Here is a 25822-nt window from a genome sequence, read left to right on the forward strand (position 1 = left end):
CCCCTCAGTGTATGGTACTGGCGACAGGATCAAGCCAAACGAGGCTGTGTTAGAGTCATCTGGAATATGGAGTTATTTCCATTTCTGTGGCTGGCACCATAGTCAGTGACTCAGGACTGGATGCAGTCCTGCCTTCTCAAAATGGCTCTCTTCAGCCTTGGACTATGCAAGAGTCTCTCACAATCACCTACCTGAATCCAAAAGCTCCCACAAAGCCACTTTTGTCCATTGATAGCTGCCAAATTATTGTTGCTGAAGAGGAATACAAGCAGAAGACCTCTTATTCAGTCATCTTGTTGACTTTTTCTTTCTTTTCTTTAAAACAGCTTTACTGAGTTATAATTCTCATATATTCAAACTTAAAGTGTATAATTTGATGGTTGTCAGTGTATTAGTGGCATTGTGAAACTCTCAGCATAGTCACTTTTAGAATATTTTCATCTACCTGCTAAACTCCACATTTCTTTGACTTCACACATCAATTCTCTATCCCCCACGGCACTAGGCAGTCACTAATCTACTCTTTGTCTCTGTAGATTTGCCTATTCTAGATGTTTCCTATAAATAAAATCTTCTAATGTGTTGTCATTTGTGAGGCTTCTTTCACTTAGCATCAAATTTCCAGTGTTCACCCATGTTGTAGCATGTATATATACTAATAATCTATTTCTTTTTATTGCTGAATCATGTACCATTGTATGGATATATCACATATTGGTTATCCATACATCAGTTGATGGACATTTGGATTATTTCCACCTTTTGGTTATTATGAATACTGCTTTTAAGGTCATTTGTGGATAAGTTTCTATATGAACATACAGCAAGCATTCTCATTCTCACTATAGATAATTCAGGTTTAGAGAAAAATCTGATTATGAGCAAAAAATAATTCAAATGGAATTCAAATGGCAACACATTTTAAATGAATAAGAGTTCTCATTTTAAGGAAACCCTTAGGTGATTTCCTTTGTAACATTCCCTCCAGCTGAATTTTGGTAGATTTTTGTTTCCCATTTACTGCCAAGCATTTAGTTTGGCTGGAGGGCTAGGTTTATATAGTATAGGAGAGCAGTGAAAAAACAGCCATAGAAAGTGGCTGTATTACTGAGAATCCTGGATGCTAAGGCTTTTTATGTATGCAAACAATGGGTAATTACAGATTATCTCTGATGCCCCTAAATTTAGAGTGAGTAAAATAAAAGTAGCCACCAGATACGGAGGCTGCAGAAAACTACCACAGAAGCAAAGAAAGAGAGAACTTCAAAAAGAAGGGAATTTAACAGTGAAAAATATTTCATTCTATAAAAATCAAGGATGCTAGGGCTGAGAGAAAAATTTAGGAATTCACAGCTGATGTTCAAGAGATCAATGTGAACTGATCTTGGATACTAAGTTTCAAATTAATAAAAAAAAAAAAAAAAGGCGGGGGAAAAAAGAGAAGCAAAAGTGCCAGCCCCTCTTTAAGTTAAGAAGTGGCAATTTAAGCGTGCTTAATTTCTAAAGAAAGCCAGTGGTAATTAATATAAGTCAACAATTTCAATATGAAAGCTATTCTTTATGAATCTCTCATATTGGAACTATACTGTACAGAACCTTGGCTGATTTCCTTCTAGGTTCATTGAAGAACACAAATGTTTGTTGAAGGAGTCAGTATTCACACAGCATTCAAGAATTCTTTTACTGACCATAAAGTTGAGGGTCCACTTCTGGGTTCTCTATTCTGTTCCATTGATCTATGTGTCTGTTTTTGTGCCAGTACCACACTGTCTTGATGACCACAACTTTGTAGTACAACCTGAAATCTGGCATTGTGATGCCCCCAGATACGGTTTTCTTTTTTAAAATTCCCCTGGCTATTCGGGGTCTTTTCTGATTCCACACAAATCTTAAAATAATTTGTTCTAACTCTCTGAAGAAAGTCCATGGTATTTTGACAGGGATTGCATTAAACGTGTAAATTGCCCTGGGTGACGCTGACATTTTCACAATATTAATTCTGCCTATCCATGAGCATGGAATATTTTTCCATCTCTTTGTGTCTTCCTCAATTTACTTCAGAAGTGTTCTGTAGTTTTTAGGGTATAGATTCTTTATCTCAACTAATAGGAAAGACTATCCACTGGAAAAAAGACAGTCTCTTCAAAAAATGGTGCTGGTAAAATTGGACATCCACATGCAGAAGAATGAAACTAGACCACTCTCTTGCACCATACACAAAGATAAACTCAAAATGGATAAAAGATCTAAATGTGAGACAAGATTCCATCAAAATCCTAGAGGAGAACACAGGCTACACCCTTTATGAACTTGGCCACAGTAACTGCTTGCAAGATACATCGATGAAGGCAAGAGAACAAAAGCAAAAATGAACTATTGGGACTTCATCAAGATAAGAAGTTTTTGCACAGCAAAAGAAACAGTCAACAAAACTAAAAGACAATCTACAGAATGGGAGAAGATATTTGCAAATGACGTATCAGATAAAGGGCTAGTTTCCAAGATCTATAAAGAACTTACTAAACTCAACAGCGAAGAAACAAACAATCCAATCATGAAATGGGCAAAAGACATGAAGAGAAATCTCACAGAGGAAGACATAGACATGGCCAACACGCACATGAGAAAATGCTCCGCATCACTCGCCATCAGGGAAATACAAATCAAAACCACAATGAGAAACCACCTCACACCAGTGAGAATGGGGAAAATTAACAAGACAGGAAACAACAAATGTTGGAGAGGATGTGGAGAAAGGGAAACCCTCTTGCACTGTTGGTGGGAATGTGAACTGGTACAGCCACTCTGGAAAACTGTGCAGAGGTTCCTCAAAGAGTTAAAAATAGACCTGCCCTACGACCCAGCAATTGCACTGTTGGGGATTTACCCCAAAGATACAGATGCAATGAAACGGCAGGACACCTGCACCCCAATGTTTATAGCAGCAATGTCCACAATAGCCAAACTGTGGAAGGAGCCTCGGTGCCCATCGAAAGATGAATGGATAAAGAAGATGTGGTTTATGTATACAATGGAATATTCCTCAGCCATTAGAAACGACAAATACCCACCATTTGCTTCAACGTGGATGGAACTGGAGGGTATTATGCTGAGTGAAGTAAGTCAATCGGAGAAGGACAAACATTATATGGTCTCATTCATTTGGGGAATATAAAAAATAATGAAAGGGAATAAAGGGGAAAGGAGAAAAGATGAGTGGGAAATATCAGAAAGGGAGACAGAACATGAGAGACTCCTAACTCTGGGAAATGAACTAGGGGTGGTGGAAGGGGAGGTGGGTGGGAGGTGGGGGTGACTGGGTGATGGGCACTGAGGGGGGCACTTGATGAGGGGCACTTTATTCTATATGTTGGCAAATTGAACACCAATAAAAAATAAATTTATATATAAAAAAAGAATTATTTTACTTTGAAAAGACTCATAGTAAATTGTCATGTGATTGCAAAGATCCAAATAAAATGTGCCCCAGCTTTCTAAAACTTTTTCCACAGGAATGTAATGTTCTGACAGGCCCTCATTTTTGGACCTTTGAGGCTGTATAAAACTTTCATTTATTTCAGTAAAAGTCATTAACAAAAAATTCTGGGGGAATATTCCAGCCTTGAGCTGATTCTAGGGAAGCAATGGAATTTGGAGGCAAAAGATGTGAGTCTTAGAGTAAAGAGATGTAGTTTCTATTCCCAGGTCTCTTCCCTGGGACCTTGATGCATAGGTGCCACATTTTTAAATAGGAATAACAACCATGTCTACATTGCATGAGGTGTCCAAATCAAATCTAAGTTGCTCATTTCACATGAGCCAACTCTGATTGTTGGAATGAATACTAAGTTTCAAATTTTTAAAAAGGACAATAATTTTAATGGATGTAATTTTTTAAAAGATTTTTCAAATTTATTCATTAGAGACACACAGAGAGAGGCAGAGACACAGTCAGAGGGAGAAGCAGGCTCCATGCAGGGAGCCCGATGTGGGACTCGATCCCAGGTCTCCAGGATCAGGCCCTGGGCTGAGGCTGCACTAAACTGCTGAGCCACCTGGGCTGCCCAAAAGATGTAATTTAAATAAAAATACAACATGCTGTTGTGAAACAGAAAAACAAAACAAATCTAAAACAAATCAAGTTTATAATATTATTCTTTGCTTCCAGACTTTGACCCACTGCTACTTAGAAGGACAAATACCTTAAGGAAAGTGGAAGAAAAGCTCAGTTATCTAAATGTGTATTAATTAGTCTTGCTGTTTTCTGAGCCACTTCTCTCTATACTCAGAGATCCTGGCTCAGGGGAATGTAAACTAAATGACACAAAAAGACAATTTAGGAGAATTCTTTTCTCCAATGAGGAAAACAAAAATCATTCAATTTGAAAATAAACAATTTCTAGATTGAAGAGCTATTTGGTCAGCATGAGTTATGGAAACTAAGCAAGCCCAGGGTATAAGGGCAGGGATTCAGTCCCGAGTCTCCCAGAACCTAGACCAAGGTCACGTGAGATCTCTGAGCCTTGGTTTCCTCATCTATAAAATGGGGGTGCAGGTGATAAAAATAGTGAGAGCTAAAATTACCCTAGAAAGTAAGTAAGTTAAAGAACATGAAATAATTCAGTTAAGTGAAAAGTCTTATACAAGTTTTCACTGTTATAATCATTCTAAGCTGCTGGATCATATCATATCTACCCTGAAATACAACCATTTTGCCCATGAAATACACACACACACACACACACACATACACACACCCCTGAGAGTGTAAACCAAGGTGACAATCCAGGTCCTGTCTTCTACAAGTCACCTGCAGCTCTCAGGGCCTTGATTTCTCTTCATCCTGGTCTACTGTGCACACTTATTGTGAGTTCTCATGAAATAAAGCAAGAACACACTTCAAAAACTGCCAAGTACTATACAAATGTAAGGCATAGTCATTAGCTGGGGTTGTCAGCAAGAGCTGGCTTTCCTGAAGGGGAATTAGAGGAAAGAGTTTCTGGGTTGGTGTTTCTTGAATTCCTTTTATCATGAAAAGGAGCCATTTTCATCCTTCGAAATGATTTTTTTTTTCCTAAATTGGAACTCGTATGTACTAATTCAAGAAAACAATCACTGGCAATTTATATGATTCAAAAAGGGAAGATTAGGGCATCGATCCCTCCGTTAGGTCTTGGCAAAATGAAACGTAAAAGAATTTCTGCCATCCTTCTTGTGGGGAGCCACATTCAGCACAATGTTATAAGTGCAGTGTTATCTTTCATGAGAAGGAAAGGTAGCCAGCCTGTTAAAGAGGCTTTCTTGAAAAGAATCAGCCAGGAAAAAATAATACACATCTATGTGATGCTTGAAATGATTTTTTTCATTGTATTAAACTATCCAGGGACCCCCCCAAAAAAAGTAAAAAAGGAGTTTTCCAAGCTCTTCTGTTATATGGGCTTTAAGTAGAACATATTGAGAAGCAATAACTTTAAAAAATGAGTCCTTAGAACTACACATGAAGAAATAAGTGGCCATAAAACCTAAACACAGTAGAATAAAATAATAAGCTTCATATAACTTTGTATTCTAAATAAATACTATAATAACTACACTCATTTTTCTTTCATCTTTCGATTCCCTTTCATTTTCTTAAGGAGCTTCTTGGTACTAAAATGACAGTCCTGCCTCAGTAAGTACTTTTCCAATTATCCTTAAGGTTTATCCTTCTCAGTTTCTGTCAATGGTACCCGGTTTTCAAATTAAGCTTTAAAATTTTTTTACTGATTTACACGTTTTAAAACCATTTTTAATACTACAATAATGGCAGTTATTTTTGTGTTGTGTGTCCCTTTCATTTTGTATTCCATCATGAGATCTAAGGCCATTTTTGAATATACAAATTACTTTATACCCTTGATGAATGGTATCACCATACACTATAATAAAATTACTCTATAATTGATGAAAAACCAATGCTTTCTTTTAATGGGACTAAAGAAAAACATGAACACACACACACACACACACAAAAGCACAAGTCCTGCTATGAATACAATCCCAAGAATCAGGGGGTAACAGGCAGATGCATTGTACTTGCAGTTACCAAGGCAATTGCATCAGTTTTGCTATGGAAAGGCTAGAAGAACACAAGCAACTTATTAACTTTAAGGGCCATCTGGAAAGAGCCCCTGACAAAGCATTAATGAAAGACATAACTGAAGGCATCATGTCAATCATTATACATGTATATTCAGCTGGGCAACCATGACTTTACAAAAAGGAACGAGATAACATTATGCCTGCTTAGAATAACCAGAATTTTTAGAATTATTATTCATTGTGATGAGACAAAAATATTTATAAACAAAAAGCAAAAGCTAGTCTTAATCCCTCATTAAAGTTAGTTTAGTAAATTTCAAATTTTAAAAGAAAACACTTCAGAATATTTTTATTTCTGAAACTTGAAACTAAAAATATTTTTAGGGAAAAGTTTTGATTTTGTACTTTTGTAGCTGAAGCAGGACCTTCCAATAGCATGATGTATGATGAATGAATTTCTGATGAGTTGCTTTAATTCTGTTAAAAGCATCATCAATAATCTGGTAAATACGAAAGACCAGGGCAAGTACCATAGGATGTACAAATATGAATAAGTGCATTATTTGCCTTCCAGAAGTTTATAAATACGGAAACTATTTCATTATTTGTGTGAATTCTCAGATTCTCAAAAGACATATACAAATATTTCACTGCTTCTCTTTGAGCCTATTTTTTCTAGTGTTTCTATTTTCTTGTTGTTGTTTTCATTCTGACTTGTTTGGAAATAAAACACCACATTAGCCACTACCATCACTAACACATCGCCCCCATGTCTAAGTTTATATTAATAAATACCTAAGATTCACCCAATTTGAATTTAGTCTTCAATGACCTAAATGCATTATCACCTCATAGCACAGCAGCAAGCAAGAACCAAACACCATTCCTCAGAGCAAAGGTTACCACTACTAGTAACCTTTGTTACTTTGTCACTTTGTTTCTTATTTAGAGCATAAACTGGGAATGGTAACTGAATTATAATCTTGCATGTTTCTCCCCAAATTATATGCCTTGGACTGTTTGTCTTGAGAAATGCCTATCTCCTAAAAACCGCTCTTTGGGCAATGCTGTATCCATATTTCTTTTTCAAAGTTTCACAGTGTTCTTAGTATATTAAAGGCTCCTGCAATAATCATTTATTTATCTTTAAACTTTTGCTTTCTGAATCTATTTGACCAAGCAACTCCCTGTTCCCACCTTGCCCATTTAAGAACAGCTTTGGATATCCCTCAGAACTAATATTCTCAGGAAGAAACTTTGAGAAATATTGTTGTTGACTGACAAGGGAAAGAGCATATTTAGATGGATATTACATCCTTTTAAAGCTTGAAAGCTCTAATTACTCTGCCCTAGGAAGACACCAAGGCATGGTACCTAAAACAGTGTTTAAGTTATAATATCTCACAATGTTCTGCTTCCTTAAACGTATTTCTAAGATTTCAAGTGTCCCTCGTATGCTGTGGATCTGACTGGAGAGCCCTCAGATAGTACATTTTTCCCCCTCCTGTGCTCATGGTCGTTCCAGGCATGTGCATGGTGGAGACATAACTTGAAAGAGTGAAAATATCAAGCCATTTGTTTGTACAAAAAGCTCTCAATGAGGAAGAGTTTATTTGTTCTTTTGACTCCAGATATTCCCCTAGCCACATCAACCACTGGTAAATTGTCCCTCAGGAAGAAAACCATTGACACAGAATAGTAAATTAAATAACTACCCTATAATGCATAAATTCAAGTTACTAGGCAAAAGCTGTAAGGATTAAATAAATTTTAGTTTGCCTGGAGCTGCATTGCATTAGAAAATCCTTACCCCAGGTGTTGAGTTTCTGGCCCAGCTGGGCCATCCATTGGCCACCTGCTCATGCATTGCTCTGTTTGCACAACGTGATGGAAATTCCTTGGGTAAAGGATCTGCATAATGGAGAAAGGAAATCGTATAAAATTTTTGCCAAAATAGTTCTTTCTCTTGATTTTTAAAATTTAATTTCCCTCTTCTTTTGCTACTAGATTCTGCATGGCATAATGTATATTTTTAGCATTGAAATCCTGGCAAATACTGTTAAAAGAATTAAGTGATGCACAATTATGTGGAAACATAATAAAACAAAACAAAGCAGACGACAGGCCAACATTCCCAATATTCAGAAGCAGATGCAAAGGAGGACTGGATGTATGTACAAGTCTGCACCAGTTAAGGAAACAAGAGACTTAGCTTATTTACTTCTTTAACTCAAAACTATAAAGAAGGCAAATCAGCACCCCTGCATGACTTAGCTCTTTTTGCTACATTTATAGTAGACATATATGGCATTTAATAGGTTCTCTTCATTTCTGTCACCAAAGGTACTAGAAATAAGCCTATGGGACTGGGCTTTAATGTAGAAAAGCCAAGATAATGCTCAAGTAATAAAAATAGGATCAGCGCTTGTCAAGTCTCTGGACAAGTAAATGCCAAGCTTGCTCCCCCGTACTGCCCCATCTAAGAAGATAATTTAAAATGGGGCAGAAGCAGTTTCTATTGAAAGGCTAAGGAAGACCAGTTGCATTAGCTTAAGAGGCCCATATAAGAGCTTAGGAAGCTATTATGAGTGACACACGAGAGCCAGCTGGACAAAGAAAACCGTGAGCCTCAGAATGCCCCACTGTTTCTCTCCGAATGGCTTTAATTGGCAAAGACAGTTCAAGGACCTTTTTATCCCCCAGCCGAGGGATAGTAAATCCCAAGTGCCATCTCTGGGAGGCAGCTCCTGGAGGATAGTGGATATCATAGCTACAACTACAGCATAAAAATACCCTTGTGCTAACCTACTCAAGGCCTGCCCTAGCACTCTCCTGGACAGCTGTGTCTAAGAATTACCTGGCTGCTTCTTAGAAAGGGTTATAAGAGCATGTCACAGCCAAGACTATAATTTAAAAATCTGTTGTATCTCTCTCTCTCTCTCATCTATCTATGTATATATCAAGCTAAGCTCTCTGGCCACTAACAGATTTAAGGAATGCCCGGGAAACATGGTGCTCCAATTCCCACACTGGTTGTTTCCTTGATGACATGTTGTAGTAAAAAGCCTATCTGGGATCTTTTCCTCTCTTCATCACAGAAGAAGTAATTTCTTAAAAGCTTGATCCTTTCCCTAGGAGAGAGAAACAAATATAAACTCTGTGAGCAGAGAAGGCCTTTCCTATATCCTGTGTTCAAACACTGTCTGCAGCTGCAGAATCATGAAATTTATGGGAGAGGACTTCAAGATGGCTATGATCAGAGCAGGGATTTTGCTTTAACAAATAGCCCAAATCATCAACGAATGGAATCACTAGTATTTATAACAATGTACTGATTCTATTACTGAGCATAGCACTCCATATGGATAATATGCAGTTACTTTCTGTTGCTGGTAACACTAAATGTCTGAAAGCAATATCCTCTCTTACCAGGTATTAGATTAGGTTAAAATTCTTTGGGGTTCACCTAATCATGTGCAACTGTTGCATTAGTTACGGAACAAAGCTAAATTTCATTAAAAAGATTCTTCAACAATCAGATCAGGAAAAGTTTGTTTTATTTTGATTTTCTAAATCAAATGCTCTCTTAAAATATGCATGTATATTTTTTTATTTACTATAGACTCATGCAGAAACAATACACACTGTGTATTTCCCCTTTAAACATGTGTTTGAACTAGATCAGGGCTTGAGGTGTCCAGAAGAGTTAAGTAGGGTTATTTTCTTTTTTTTTTTTCTTTCTTTCTTTTTTTTTTTTTATTTACGATAGTCATACAGAGAGAGAGAGAGGCAGAGACACAGGCAGAGGGAGAAGCAGGCTCCATGCACCGGAAGCCTGACGTGGGATTCGATCCCGGGTCTCCAGGATCGCGCCCTGGGCCAAAGGCAGGCGCCAAACCGCTGCGCCACCCAGGGATCCCGGGTTATTTTCTTTTGGAAAGAATAATAATTAAAGAGATGCCTATCCGAATAAATTGAAGTACATCTTGATTTTGACTTCTACAGGTGTGTCATACAAAATTTCTATTGGTAATTATTCCCTACCCTACCTCAAAAACAGAGTTACATTGGTTATAACTCAACAAAAGCTCCACTAAACTGTAGCAGAATGGTGTTTTTCATGCCTTGTTTTGAAGCTCAGTATGAATAGCCACTGGATTTTCCTTCTCAGTCTTATTCAACATTTGTATTGTTTTGGGGGGACACTATTACTATTGCTATTTCATCTTTTTCTGACTTGAATTTTAAAAATTCATTGTAAGATAACATGTTTGATATTTTAAGTAGTTAAGACTAATTACAGAAATATAGCTTAATGTGCTAAAAAAAAAAAGGAAGAAATTAGTTGCCATGGAAAAAAATCTCAAATCCACTGAGAATTTTAATCCTTTTAATTAAAACATTAGAAAACTTAAGTGCTTCATAAACACATATTTGATCATTTAAGGGACTCTTAATACCTATCTAACAGCGTTTCCTTAAATACAGCTAGTCAAATTGTAGGTGAAGACATTATTCCCTTCCACCCAAGCCAGCTTTATCTGTGACTTTTGGATAAGACATTGTCTTTGGGCAGGAGGATTTGCCTAAGGGAAAAATAGAAGGCAAGAACAGCAACAACAAAAGGTCTGAATAACCTATGTTATTAGTAAAGCTGATACTTGATACTTGTATTTCAGTCATTAGATGACTTTTCAAAACAGACAATTCAGTCAAACTTTTAGTTTAACTAACAAAATGTTTAAAGAGCTACTAAATAAATCTTTTACTGGGATAATTACTTGATTTTGTTTCATTGGTCAATTTAGTTAGCTTTTAGGCTCCAGTTCTCAAAGATGGAAGTCGAATAAACTCAATTTTCAGAGTACTAGACTATTAAAATTTCTTTTTTTTTGAGATTTCTTTTTTTAAATAAAAATTTGTTTCCAATTATTCAAAATGAACATCCCATTCCTGCAAAGAATGGCATTATGGAAGGCTGATTTAGAATAGATGTTATTCAGGAAGTGTATGAAACTTAGCTTCCTAAGTTTTCTAGAAAAATATAAATTAAAATATGCATTCAGCTCTACTGTTTTTAATTTTAACCAAAGGTCCAAAGGCTGAAATCTGGATAGCAATAAAATGGGACTGTACTCCAGATAATAAACAAAGATTATTTATTGATGAAATTTATATGATTATATTTTAATTTTACACTTGATTTCAGTCATTGCCTTTAGATTTTTAAAATACTGTTCAAAACTGAATGATTTGGGTTAATGTTTTTATTTTTTCAGTTGTTTTCTTACTATTGCATGTGTACTTCTTTGCAATCTCCTTTCTGAATGCATGTACCATTACTATTTGTCTGATTACTGTTTTCAAATATTAATTTGTTTGAAGTTAACTATGCTTCACATTTTAAAAGATCAAAGGGAAAATATGACTGGAAATTCATAAAAATTACTTTCATAGCACAAAAACAGACATGTAGATCAATGGAACAGAATAGAGAACCCAGAAATGGGCCCTCAACTCTATGGTTAACTAATCTTTGACAAAGCATGAAAGAAGAAAATAAAAATGGAATGAAATGAAATGAAATGAAATGAAATGGAAAAAAGAAAATCTCTTCAACAAATGGTGTTGGGAAAATTGAACAGCCACATGCAGAAGAATGAAACTGGACCATTTCCTCACACCATACACAAAAATAGGCTCAAAATGGATGAAAGACCTAAATGTGAAACAGGAATCCATCAAAATCCTAGAGGAGAGCAGAGGTAGCAACCTTTGTGATCTTGGCTGCAACAACTTCTTACTCAACATATCTCCAAAGGCAAGGGAAACAAAGGCAAAAATGAAGTATTGGGACTTCATCAAGGTAAAAAGCTTTTGTACAGCAAAGGAAACAGTCGACAAAACCAAAAGACAACTGACAGAATGGGAGAAGATATTTGCAAATAACATATCAGATAAAGGGCTAGTATCTAAAATCTATAAAGAATTTATCAAACTCAACACCCAAAGAACTAATAATCCAGTCAAGAAATGGGCAGAAGACATGAAAACACATTTCTCTGAAAGGGACATAAAAATGACTGACAGACACATGAAAAAATGCTCAAAATCACTTGGCATCAGGAAAACAGAAGTCAAAACCACAATGAGATAGCACCTCATATCAGTCAGAATGGCTAAAATTAACAAGTCTAGAAATGGCAGGTGTTGGCAAAATGTTGAGAAAGAGGAACCCTCTTACACTGCTGGTGGGAATGCAAACTGGTACAGCCACTCTGAGGAACAGTATGGAGGTTCCTCAAAAAGTTGAAAATAGAGCTACCCTATGACCCAGCAATTGCACTACTGGGTATTTACCTCAAAGATACAAATGCAGTGATCCAAAGGGGCACCTGCACCCCAATGTTTATAGCAGCAATGTCCACAATAGCCAAACTATGGAAACAGCCCAGATGTTCATCAAGAGATGAATGGATAAAGAAGATGTGGGATATATATATCTCTATCTACAGTGGAATACTATTCAGCCATCAAAAAAAATGAAATCTTGCCATTTGCAACAAAGTGGGTGAACTAGAGGATATTATGCTAAGCAAAATAAGTCAATCAGAGAAAGACAATTATATGACCTCATGTGGAATTTACAAAACAAAATAGAGGATCATGGGGGAAGGGAGAAAAAAATAAAACAAGACAAAATCAGAGGGGAAGACAAACCCTAAGAGACTCTTAATCATAGGAAACAAACTGAGAGTTGCAGGTGGGGGGGGGGGGTGGATAGGGTAACAGGTGATGGACATTAAGGAGGGCACATGATGTAATGTAATTGGGTATTGTAAAAGTCTGATGAATCACTGACCTCTACCTCTGAAACCAAAAATACATTTTATGTTAATTAATCAAATTTAAATAAAGGTTTAAAAAATGACTTTCACAGAACTAAAAAATACCCAAGGAAACTATCTCACCCATGTTAGCCTCTGCCATTCATTAAGTGCCTCAGTCTTTCCTTATTCTTGAGTAGCATTTGGTCGGTCATCTTAACTTGAACTTAATTCCTGTTATAACATTTGAATTATCATGTCAATAAATTGCCACTAATAAGTATGGCTAATCCACTGGTCTGTTTCCTTCACTATTGAGAATTGCTATGAACAATTCAGATAGTTACTTTCTGCTCTAAATGTACTGCTTCTGATCCATAATGGATAGACCTGAAAAAAAAAAAAAAACTCTCAGGTGATTTAGGAAAATATTTTTAAATGAGTGGTTTACTAAATAATCTGACTCACAAAATGAGTACAGATGACTCCTTGGGATGATGTAGGGAGATTCTATCCTTTTTATTTTCCAAGTCAGTTTACAGTAAAACTACTGCTATTTCCTCAGGAAATGAATCTTGGTAAATAACTGAATTGGCTGATAGCCAAGGAGTGAATCCTTTAAGTACCAGTAAGCAGGGATTTTATTGAATGAAACTCTAAATTGCACTATTACACTTCTCTGCTTATTTATTTACTTATTTATTTATTACCGAAGTAGAGTTGATACAAGATGTTCATTAGTCTCAGGGGTACAACACAGTGATGTTGTATGCTGTCCACAACTGTAGCTATTGTCGATCACCATACAAGTCTATTACAATACCATGGACTGTGTTGCTCACAGAATGAATAAGGTATTTATTCTATAACCAGAAGGTTATACCTCTCACTCCCCTTCACCCACTTTGCCCATCGTCCACCCCGTCTTCTCTGCTCTTTTAAACAGATGATGGTGACCATAACAACCTTTTCTTGGTCGCTTGAAATGAGGATACTAAGCCTCAGTTCTTTGGACAGAATGATAGCAAATTGCTTTGGAAAAATGGAAAGAGAATGGAATTTGGATTCAGAAGCCCTGACTGACTTTTCTATGATACTTTCTAGCTGCATGACCTTGGACTTATGCCTAAAAATTAAGGCCAATAACATCTCCTTGGGCTGCTGTGTGAACAAATAAAATGATCTATGTAAAACCACCCACTACTACACATTTACAATATGTTATTATATTTAAATATTTAAATATGGTTGTCTCCATTTTGAACTTCCTCCTTTGGGGAGGAGCCTTGGCTCTGTCACTTAGAGATGTATTAGAACTCATGTGGGACCTCTGTGCAGTGGTGCTCAGTTGGCTCCACAGTCGGAATGATCCATGCCACAATGAAAACCTGGCTCTGCTTCTCTCCTATCTGTTTTCATCTTCCCTAAGCCATTCTCATCACAGCTGTCAACAGCCTCTGACTTGCTCCCATCAGCCAAGAGATCATTCATTATTTCTCCATCACTAACCCAGTGACACTTGAGACAACTTTCCCTTACACTGAGTGCTTTTAGGTGTAAAAGATGAGTGATCATCTCTATTTCAAGACTGGAAGAGTGTGTCAAGAACTCACTCCAAAGTGTGTCAATCCTTCATTATCCAGAGCAGATGATCTTACAGACATATGAGCAGTTTTTCTTGAAGTTTCTCTGAAATGCCAACATCAAGTGGAATTCCAGGCATGCTCAATTTAAAAGTCTACGTCTAAAGTAATAATAACATTCAAAATTCTGTGAGGTGCCAGTGTGACAGATCAACAAGCTCATGGAATTCTTGTTGTTATAGTACTTTGTAGCATGAATAGCCCTCTGGTTGGTGGACAGATGCAGGGAAGAGATAGTGGTAGCAGGAAATATGTACCTAGTGAATAACTGTCATCAGAGGAGACCTGGGGAAGAGCACAAATCCTGTATTCCCAACCATGTATTCCATGCATACGAGACATGATTTCATTTGTAGGGGGCCACATTAGGCCTCCTGTGAGGAACTCTAAAGAGGTTACGATAGTCACTTATAATTCTTACTGAAACCTTGAGCTCTGGAAACTTCTTTCATAGGAAAAAAAAAAAAAAAGATGAGAGAACCAGCCAGAAAAAAAGTCTTTGTGCATCCATATACCTCTATTAGAAACATGGACATTACAACATCTTTGAATATTCTGGGATTAGGACATGTTGAATTGGCAAATGTTATCCTGCATGAGGCCCAGGAATGTTACAACATAGAAGAACATGCAGTGTCTCCTTATTTTTCTTATATCTGGGAGAACTTGATTCACTTGCAGACAGACATTGGCAAAAACCCTACCAAAGTGGACTAGTTCTACCAGAAATTAAACTCTATTAAAAACAAATTCGCTGGAAAATTCACAGAATTTTTTTTTGTATTCACAGTCGCACTCATTTTCTTCAATGCTCCGTGCGCGCTTGAAATGCCCAAGCCCTCCTCCTCCAAGTTAATATGCCCAAATTCACCATAAAAAATCTTTGTCCTTTTAAGAAACAAACAGCCAAAAATCAGGAACTTTCTTGAGATCCACTCACAGAGGACGCAGTCTGGATGAATAGTCCTCAAAGGAGGGTGATTAAACATCTCCTAGGAAGTTTGTTGAAATGTCCAGAGGCCCCATTCTCGGTTCTTCTCAGGTGGTAGGTCTGGGGTGGCCCATAAGAATCTGAATTTCTAGAAAGTACTCCAGTAGTCACAGTCTGGATTTTACTATTCTATGAACTCTGATTGTGATTCAGTGTTTGGAATTGCATCAAACTTAAATGACTCAAGATCAGCAAAGCACAACGACAGACAGCTTTTCCAAAGCCAGGCATTATAAAGGTAATATGTGCTAAAAATGAACTGACTCTGCAACGGTTTCATGCCTTCATGTTTCTAGTGAAGATTCACATTTTTTCTTATAGCATCAGCCTTCTGATTTTCAGTATAGTAGCTGGAATCTATACAATTATATAGTTTTAATGAGTGGTCTAATTCTCTCTGATTGCCCAAGTATTCCCATTGTGGAAACCACTGCACTACCCAGAATACCAACCCAGAAGTTTCCAGCCCAAGGTGAGCTGCTGCCTCCACAAGAAGCATCTAGAAATGTGGTGGGGGGTTGCATTTCTGATTTTAGTGATTGAGAGTACCACTGTGGTGTTAACCATCCTGCAATGCTTAGGACAGGAGCCAGACTCTGAGCAGAGGAGTGACTCGAACAATTCTACCAAATAGAGTTGTTCCATCCAAAATGCCAACACATCTTCTTTAAGAACTCTGCTTGGGATGCCTCAGCGATTAAGCGTCTTTGGCTCAGGGTGTAATCCTGGAGTTCCAGGATCGAGTCCTATATCTGGCTCCCTGCATGGAACCTGCTTCTCCCTCTGCCTGTGTCTCTGCCTCTCTCTTTCTGTGTCTCTCATGAACAAATAAATAAAATCTTTAAAAATAAAAAAGGAAAAGAAACTCTGCTTAACATTATCAACTTGTCCTCTCTCCCAAGAGCCCTATGGCCTTTATGAATTCACACTCATTCACTCTTTCAACAAACAATTATTAATCACTTACAAAGTGACAGGCCCTCTGCTGAGTGCAGAGGACATAGAAGAAAAAAATAATGCAATCGTTACCTTCAAGAAGCTCCCATGATGGAAGAAAATCAATTTATTTCAATACCACGTGGTAAGGGCTGAGACAGAGGGGAGCAGGGGCTGACTGGCAGCACACAGGAGGACCAGGCACTCACTGAGGTCTCAGCAGACAATATAATGCTGGACCAAGAGAGGCAGAAGAATTGGGGTCAAGGGTGGAGTGGGGCAGAGGGTAAAAGGAGGAAGAGTAAAGAGAGAAGGCAACAAAGAGAGAAGGCAACACCCAAACAAAACTCTGGCAACTGCGAACATTTCACTCTGATGAGGTACACAGAAGATGTGAGGAGAATAAAGGACAGGAGGTGGCTTTGGAGAGAAGATCATGAGCTTAGTTTTAGATATTCCAGGGTTGAAGGCACAGAGGGCAAACTGTGGAAATGCCCTTTAGATAGTTGGGTAGATGGCTCTAACATCTGGGGAAAGATACGGGGTGAAAATATAGATTCGAGAGTTAAGTCACCATACAGACTATAACAGGAGCTATTGAAAGTAAAGAGATCTCTTAAGAAAAAGCAAGCTTGAGAAGAGGGGTTTGGGAGTGGAAGGAGAGGTTGACAAAGCAACTGAGAAAGAGGTGAAGAGTAGTTGAAGGGATTGTGATGTTTCTTAAGCCAAAAGAAGAGAGAATTTAGAGGAGGAGACAGTGGTCAACAATGTCAAATGCAACTGAGAGGTCAAGGAGGATAATGCCTAGGAAGAGTCTGCTGGTTTGAGCCACCAGGAACCTAGTGAGAGGGACAGGGCAACTCTCTCAAGGAGTGGCCGCCACTCAAATGCGGACACAACCTAGGAAAGCAGAGAAAGGAAGGGAGGAGAAAAAAAGAGGCACAAAGAAGTGTGTTTATCTGCTCATTTATAGATGAGAGAAACAAGATATTTATATAATAACAGGAAGGAGTCATTAGATTTTAAAAGAAGGCGTAGAACTAGTAGGTGAACTCCCCAAGGACCTAGAGGCTTGGAATGCTAGGCACAGGAGAGAGGAGGGGAGCAGAGTAGTGAAGGCGGTTGCCTTTATGGATTTGCTTTAAGGTAGCTTAGGATCTCTTCCTATAATGACTGATTTTCTTACTCTTCAGCCACATACTTGTAACTCCAGACAATTCACGTTAAAAAAAATAAACAGCATGAGTAGTGCCTATACAGGATATATATATCTGCAGCATTTATTCATCCAACAAATATTTATCATAGGCCTAGTTTGTGCCTGATTCTAACCTTTGCGCTGAGAACATTTACAAAAGAAGTACTCTTCTGGAGGAGGGAGACAGGCAATTAACAAAACAGTAAGTGATCTATCAGAGGGTAAGGAATGCTAAGGGAGAAAATAAATGAGGGAAGAGGGAGAAGAAGACGTAGTGCTGGGGGTGAGAATAGCGCAGTCAGCGAAGGCCTCTTGAAGAAGGTGACACATGACCCGAACCAAGCGGGAAAGTGAGTCTTGCAAGGATGAGGGAAAAACACTCTGGGCAGTGGGAACTGCCACGTGCAAAAGCCCAGACTTAACATTGAGCCTGTGGAGCTCCAGGAGCAGTCTGTGAAGCTTCAGGTGCAGCAAGGAGCCCCAGGTGGCTGCAGGGGAGGGGCGGGAAGCCAGCAGCCAGAGGTGGGAATAGAATGGGACAGGCCAGACAGCAGGGCGCAGTGTGAACGCAACCTGAGGGCTTTGACCTACTCTTTGGAAGGGGGCTGGGGGGGGGAGGTTGGGCTCTGAGCAGGGCAGTGACTTGTCTCTGGGGCCCATGAATCCCTGAGGCTGCCCAGGAGAGAACCAAAGGGACAAGACAAGGTGGAGACCCCAAGACCTGTGGAAGTTATGGCAGTGACTCCGGCTGGGTCTGGGGGACAGGCTGCAGGAGCAGTGGAGGGCAGAGGCATGGGTCTGATTCCATTTGCAGTGAGATACTGTTCTAAGTGCTTGACATGAATTAATTCCTCTAGTTCTTACAAGAACTCTGAGATAGGTACCACTAGTAACTCCACTATTAACACTCTAAAGGATACTCTGTCCAAACAGCCGTAGTGACTCATGTAATGGACTATCACTTAAACTATTTCTGAAGTGCAAGATAGGTATGAGGTTAAAAACAGAACAGAACTCTTTCTGGATATTTAGATATTGTGCTTTGATTCTGAAGTTTAGTTTACAGGCATGACCAGTATGAACTAAAACTGTAGTACATCTTAAAAATTAAATAATATTTATTTTATTTAATGAACATCCATTTGTTACCTTTTGCCAGACTTAAGTAACACAAAACATACAGTGAGAATATTATTTTATTAATAAGAAGAGACAAATAATTGTGATACCAGATGGATATTTTGGGGGCTCTACAGGAAAGTCCCAAAATAGTAACACCACTTTAGCAGAGAAACCTCTCTCCACTCCTTAAGCTTGAGCAACAAATGGCCTTGTTATTTTAGTTCTTCCAGAAATGCATGGCAGCTGGTATCCAAGGCCACCTAGAGCCGTGAGAGAATATTTTAAATGTTCTTTTAAATAATAATGTAAGGAAGTGTGGGGTTTTTTGTAATATTCAGTGAATTCTAATTTTTTATTATTTTAATTTATTGGCTATGCTTTTCATTTGGTATTATGATAAAACAATCTTTTAATGATATCATAAGATAGTACTAAACAGTAGGTTAATTTACAACTGAGATTAGGTTTTCTGGATTTCATTACAATACAAACAATATGATGTTTCTACAATATCCATTCATTTGTTATTTATTTACTCAATCTACATTTTTCAGAGTCTAATGGAATTTCCATACAAAAGACATTACAAAGTAATATATTATTGGACACCAGTCTCATGATTTTCAATCTTTTCCCTTCCCATGTGTTAGCAAATGAAAAATTGAATGAACATTCCTTTTGTACAGAAGCATTAAAAGCACATTTCCTTTTAATTTGCCAATAGAAAGTCAAGGACTTAAAATTCTTTATATACCCTTCTGATATCACAGGTTGGAATCCTGCACATGGTTGAAAAACCAAACAACGGGGCATATCAGCAAATGTAAACCACTGGGTACAGCAAAGCCTAATGGGAGTGGAATTTCAAAGCAGGCATCTAGGTGAACAAGTATTCCATGGAACCTAGGTAATTTTCTGGTGATAGCACTGAAACCTTCCAATTCACCAGGACACAGAGACTTTTATTTTACATTCTAAGATGCTGGGTTTTTTGATGGCCAACCCACATTAATCAACCAATAATTGCATCATGCAGGAAGTTTGAATGGTAAAATTCAAAGCTAATATTAATTTACCTATGACAATTTACCTATTTCACCTACAGTAGAAGCTCTTTTAAATAACGTCCACCTCATCAGGTCACCAGATTAATAGATATTCCCCATTTCCTCTGTGAAAACATACTGGTAGATGTCCTAATAAACATTCTCTGATATGCTTGTGTACTTCTGCTCCCATTGCACTGAACTGCATTGAACTGCCAAAAGTCAACTCAGTTTATCCCAAATGTATCTTGGTTGTACTTTTTATCAAAACTGCATAAATTAAAGTACCTGGAAATTGATAAAAGTATAAGTGGAAAAAGGACTAAGTGCTCTTTTAATGAAAACCATGTAAGTGATGTGGAAAGATAATGTCACAATCATAAAGATGACCAGGCAATTGCTATGAATAACGTATGAGTGAGACAACTGTAAGAGATTGGAAGAAAAATAAAAAATCTCAGATTCTCTAAACAAATCGATGTGCAATCATGTTTAAGTTTTCATTCCACTTCAAAGCTATCGAGATTCATAATCACTGGCTATCATGACTGGTGGGTTTATACAAGAAAGATGAAGTGGTATCTTAGAATAAACAGTGGATTCTTACTCAAAGAAAAGCCCTGGGTCTGATATTAAAATATTGATGAAAAAAATAAAAATAAAATATTGATGAATGCATGCATATTTTCCCATTTTGGGTTAAAATAGAATATGTACAATTATATATATAATTTGTTTTATGATTTCTCATATTTAACTGACCTGTCAAAACGATCAGCCAAGTATTGACCAAGTACCTATTCACTTGGAGGATTCCTTCTGTACCTTATTCAGGCAGGTTCACTGAATTTCTTCTGCGGAGGATTACTTTTAAGTTCCTTGTAGGAATAGTGAGCTGATTTCAGATGGGCACTGAAGGGGGAAAATATGTGTAACTTATTATTTGCCTCCATTATAATGAAATGATAGAGGCACACCTCAGGATGACTGGGGTTTATTGCTACAAAATAGCTCCAAATGAGTCACTCTTCCATGATTTCATACCCTTGGATACTATCCTCCAATATGATCAATTTCTTGGACTGAAAAAATATGGCAAAAGCAATGCTGTGCAAAAAGTAGGCCTTGGCCTTAAGAAGTCTCATACTTTTTGCCTTTGTTCTCCTGCTGCCACAAGATGCCACGCAAAGAAGCCCAAGCCAGCCTCCTTATGATCTGCAAGTCATGTAAAGAGAGAGACTTTAGAAGATAAAAGACCACTTTGAAGAAGGAGAGGTCAAACCAGCACTCATTTGTTCCAACCATCATAGATGATGGTGCCAAACAGATTAGTAAGCCCATCCTTGATGCTCCAGACCCAGTCATAAGACCAGCTGACTGGAAACACATGAGTCTGACCAGCTGATACCACACAGAGTGGAGACCAGCTGCCCAGTTGAGCCCTGCTCGTTTGCAGAACTTTGGGCAAATAAATGATTATTGATATTTTAGGCCACTAGATTTGGGGGCGGGGTAGTTTATTACACAGTAATAGGTAACTGTCACAAAACTGGATAATCACAAAACCTTGGAAGCCTATGGCAGATGTCCCAGTGGTTCTCTGGTGTCTGGAAATAAATACAAGCTTTAAGGCACCAGCAATAGTAAAAATAAGAAAGCTCTTTCATACCCAAATAAATAAATAAATAAAGAAGAAGAAAAAAGAAAAAGAAAAACTAGAACTCATGTTTGTTGAAGCTTTAAGAAAAGGGTTCTGACATTTTTCTTTGATTTGGGGTTTAAATTAAATCCATAACCTTAGAAGCAGCATTTTCCAGGGGCGATTTTGCTCACAGTGCAGAAATAAAATATGCTATGCTAAAAAGAGAAAGGGCAATAGGAATTCTACAGTATTTTAAAAATAAAAAGTTGAAGCAGAACAGTCTGGTAGTCTATGAATACCAATTTAATACCATGCTAATTTGAAAAATATAAGCCAGACAAAACAGACTGATTATTATAGATGAATATAACCCTGATGACTAATGTAACTACGGTCTTTGGAATCAGGGTGTTCACTGCAACAGTAACAGACCGTTGTTAGAACTGATTTCCAATTCTATCCCCTTATTCCTAAATTTCCCAATTATTCTCCTCCCTGCTGCGTGCAAAGGTGGAGAACATTAGAAACATGGCACTTAGAGCTGGAATGGGACAAATGAGAGAGGAGGAATCTCTCCCTCAGGATCTGCTGCAATATCAAAGTAAAAACAATCTTCCAATCACTTGTGTAAATAACCATTAAAATGATGAATCGTCCTTGCATTTTCTCCTTTCTCTCTAGTGCATATTAAAAAAATGACAATTTGTTTCAAAAATGACCAATGTCATCTGAATGTTTGCAACAGGGGCTACACACACATACATGGTAATATTTTTAAAGCAGAAAGTGTTTTCAGCCTGGTACAAGAAGATAAAAAATTACTATGCGGTGCATTTGTAGCTTTATTTTTTTCCATTTCTCAAGAGACAGGTTTCTTCCAGAAGCGCAGTTGATAAAACATGATTTATTTTTATAATTTCGCCAGAGAAAAGCTGAAAGTACCTACCCAGCTTCAGTACTCCTGTAAAATTAACTGCTAGTGATTTTTGTTCATTTTATACCTTATTCTGAGCTTTGCTTTAATGACAGCCTTATTTTTCTGTTTGAACCAGGTAGAAAAATAAACTCTCAGAGTGTGAAGAAATTGCCAAAACATTTTTTTCATCTGGTAGTTTTCCTATAAACTTAATGCCCTTTATTCTCACTCTAGAATACCAGTAAAACTACTAAGTCAATGAATTAATTGTTAAAGTCAGCATCACCTAATCTGTGTCCTTTCAGTTTAAAAAGACATCCGCTAATAGCTAAAGTATAAGACATTCATCATAGAATATTTACCAAATAAGAAAATCTTAAAAATAGAATAAAAATTGAGAATAATCACATGACCCAGAGATAATCACTGTAAATTTTGGTAAATTGTTTCCTAGTGAAGGAATCTGAATGTTTAATAAACTTCAAACATATCTTCTACTCCTCAATAAAACATGAAACTTTGGTCTAATTTTCCCGTTGAAATTTATATTTGTTGTCATATTTGATAAAGTTTTTGATGGACACTGTTTTAAATTATTTGACAGGCTGAATATTAAGCAAGAGATAAACAAGACTGTGGTGCAGAATAAAGTGGAAAAAGAGAATTCTTTATGCACTCATGTAATCATGACACAATCAAGCCATAGAACTTCCATCACTCCTATAAATTCCTTGGTGCCCTTTTGTAGCCAATCACCTCTGGTCATCCATGGCATCAGGCAACAATTGGTGTGCTTTCTGTTATATATACTATATACTATATACTATATACTATAGTTATTATAGTTTTCTAGGGTTTCACATAAAGGGAATCCCTACAGTATATGGTCTTTTGTATCTGGCTTCTTTCACTTAACATAATGGTTTTGAGGTTCATTTATATTGTTGCATGTAAAAATACAATTATATTTTATATCACCAAGTAGTAGTTCACTATATGGTTATATAATAATGTGTTTACTCACCAGTTGATGGACATTTAGGTTATTTCCAAGGGCCATCATGTTTAAAGCCACTATGAACATTTGTATAAAAATATTTGGGTGGGCGTGTGTTTTCATTCTCTTGGGTAAAAAAGTAAGTATGAGATTTCCCAGTCCGAAGATTGGGTATATACATGTTTGACTTGATAAAAAAAAACTGCCAAGGTATTTTCCAAGCTAGTGTATACCATTTACACTCTCATCAGAAATATATTTGTTAGGATTATTTCCTCAAGTTTTAGCCATTCTGGTGTATGCATAGTGCTGCATCATTAGGGATTTAATTTGCATTTCCCTAATGACTAATGTCATCTCAACTAATGTTGAGAATCATTCATGTGCTTATTGGCCATTGATACATGTTCTTTGATTAATTTTTTAAATATGATGTGAAGTAAAGGCTAAAAATGATTCATTTTCATATGGATATCCAACTATACCAGTACTACCAGTCAAAAAAATTAACTTTTCCACTATGCAATTACTTTAGAACTTCATTAAAAACAATTGGCCCTGTATATTTGGATCTGTTTTTGTACTCTATGTTCTGTTTCATTAATCAACATGTCCATGATTAAATCAATACCACAGTATCTCGATTAATGTGCATTCATAAGAATTTTTTTAAATTAGGTAGTGTAATTCTTATTTTTCTAAGTGGTTTTTTCAATTCTGGATTCTTTGCATTTCTATATGGATTTTACATCCACCTTAAAAATTTCTTCAGAAAAGCCTGCTGAGATTTTGATTTGCAACTGCAACTAACTTTATTTATTTAAGTCAATTTGGGAGTTTTTGACATCTAAATAAGTCTTCTAATCAATGAACTTCTTTAGGTTTATTTTAATTTCTTTCTGCAATGTTTTACAGTTTTCAGTTTTCAAGTGTTACATATAATTTGTTAAAGGTGCCCTAATTTTTTTGGTAATTGTATTGTAATGATTATACTTTAATTGCAATTTCTAATTATTGGTTGCAAATATAGAAATGCTAATTTTTATACATTGATCTTATGTTCCATTGCCTTGCGAAACTCACTTATTGGTTCTAGTAGTTTGTTCATAGATTTGTTAAGATTTTATAAATACATAGTCATCTTCTCTGCCTTTCTAAGACATACACATGTTTTTTTTTTTCTTGCCTAAGTGCACTGGCTATGAATTCCAGTAGAATGTCTACAGTGCTGAGGCTTGTAATCCAAGAACTATACCTCCTCCAAGTGTACGTTCATTGTTAAGAGTAAACAAACAAACAAATAAAAAACACTCCATATACTGGAGGAGTCAAGTGAAATAAACAGTGTTCTGAAAAGCATCAACTTGTATCATGCACTTATTTGAGGACACCAGTAAACTGTTTCACTGTTCCAAATTTAAGCTTTCAGTAAATTACCACAAAGTAGTATGCCTAGGCATTGTGGCATACAGCTCACTTCTGAGCTAAAAACAATAAAAACAAAGAGTGATAATTAGGAATTTGCCATTTTACTTCGTGTTTTTACTCATGGATTTAATGAACTTACATTTGAAATCATGCATTATCTCTATCTAAGCCAAGGCTTCCAAAATAAGTGAACTGTTTAAGTTATTAAACATAATTTAAACACAAAACTATGGAGAAGGCAAAAGGACACATCTGAACATTGTATTTGCATATGATCAAAATTCCATTAGCATGTAAACAAAGGATCTGCATGGACCTTTGTTTACAAAGGACCTTTGTCTCTACACACTCAGAGCCTGAGCAGGGCTCTGTCATCTTATCTAAGGCATGTCTGGGAGCACAGCAGGGCCCAGTTACAGATCCGAGTACACATCTTATAACCAAGGAAGCACATAACTTGAAATAACCAGGCCAACCTGGCTTTCCTAACTTAGTGAGAAGAAGAGGTAAGGACATTGAGGCTGCACTACAGCGAGGCTAGGCCCCACAGAGAGTAATTAATAACTTGTTTTATTGGGAGGAGCCTGGCATTAGGTAAATCCTTTACTCTTTTCATGTTTATCCATCCAAAAAGGGCAGTCTTTTTAATCATGGAGATTTGAGGACATAGCCTCAATTGACCTATGTGAGCACAACAGAACAAAGGATTAAATGGTTTTTATAACAAGAAATAGGCTAAAATTACATCCTCCTCTGTAAACTAAAAAATTAGCTATAACAGGTAGCATCTTCTTTGCTTTTCTTTAACTTATTTCCTCCATTCTAGTTTCTTTTAATATTAGAATCAATTCAGTTGGTAACTGCGAAGGTTTGAGGACTCACTTCCATCTCCATGTTTTCACTTTGGTTTGCACAAATCTCAGGGGTACGATGTTTGGAAGGAAAACACGTTCCAGACCTAAAGGCTGTGCAGGGGGATTTGTACAGCTCCTCAA

At 37.1% G+C, this 25822-nt stretch overlaps 1 protein-coding gene across 1 annotated transcript in view; it reads right to left on the bottom strand.

Moving 5' to 3' along the window:
- The window catches only part of LOC129505502 (KH domain-containing, RNA-binding, signal transduction-associated protein 1-like), a 306963-nt gene that overhangs the window by 111594 nt on the left and 169547 nt on the right, over window positions 1–25822 (bottom strand). The window contains exon 4 of the mRNA XM_055318521.1: window positions 7892–7992. Within this exon, the coding sequence (XP_055174496.1) occupies window positions 7892–7992 (101 nt within the window). The remainder of the gene's footprint in view (window positions 1–7891; window positions 7993–25822) is intronic.

Source organism: Nyctereutes procyonoides, unplaced genomic scaffold, assembly GCF_905146905.1.
Source record: "Nyctereutes procyonoides isolate TBG_1078 unplaced genomic scaffold, NYPRO_anot_genome, whole genome shotgun sequence".
Taxonomy (NCBI): domain Eukaryota; kingdom Metazoa; phylum Chordata; class Mammalia; order Carnivora; family Canidae; genus Nyctereutes; species Nyctereutes procyonoides.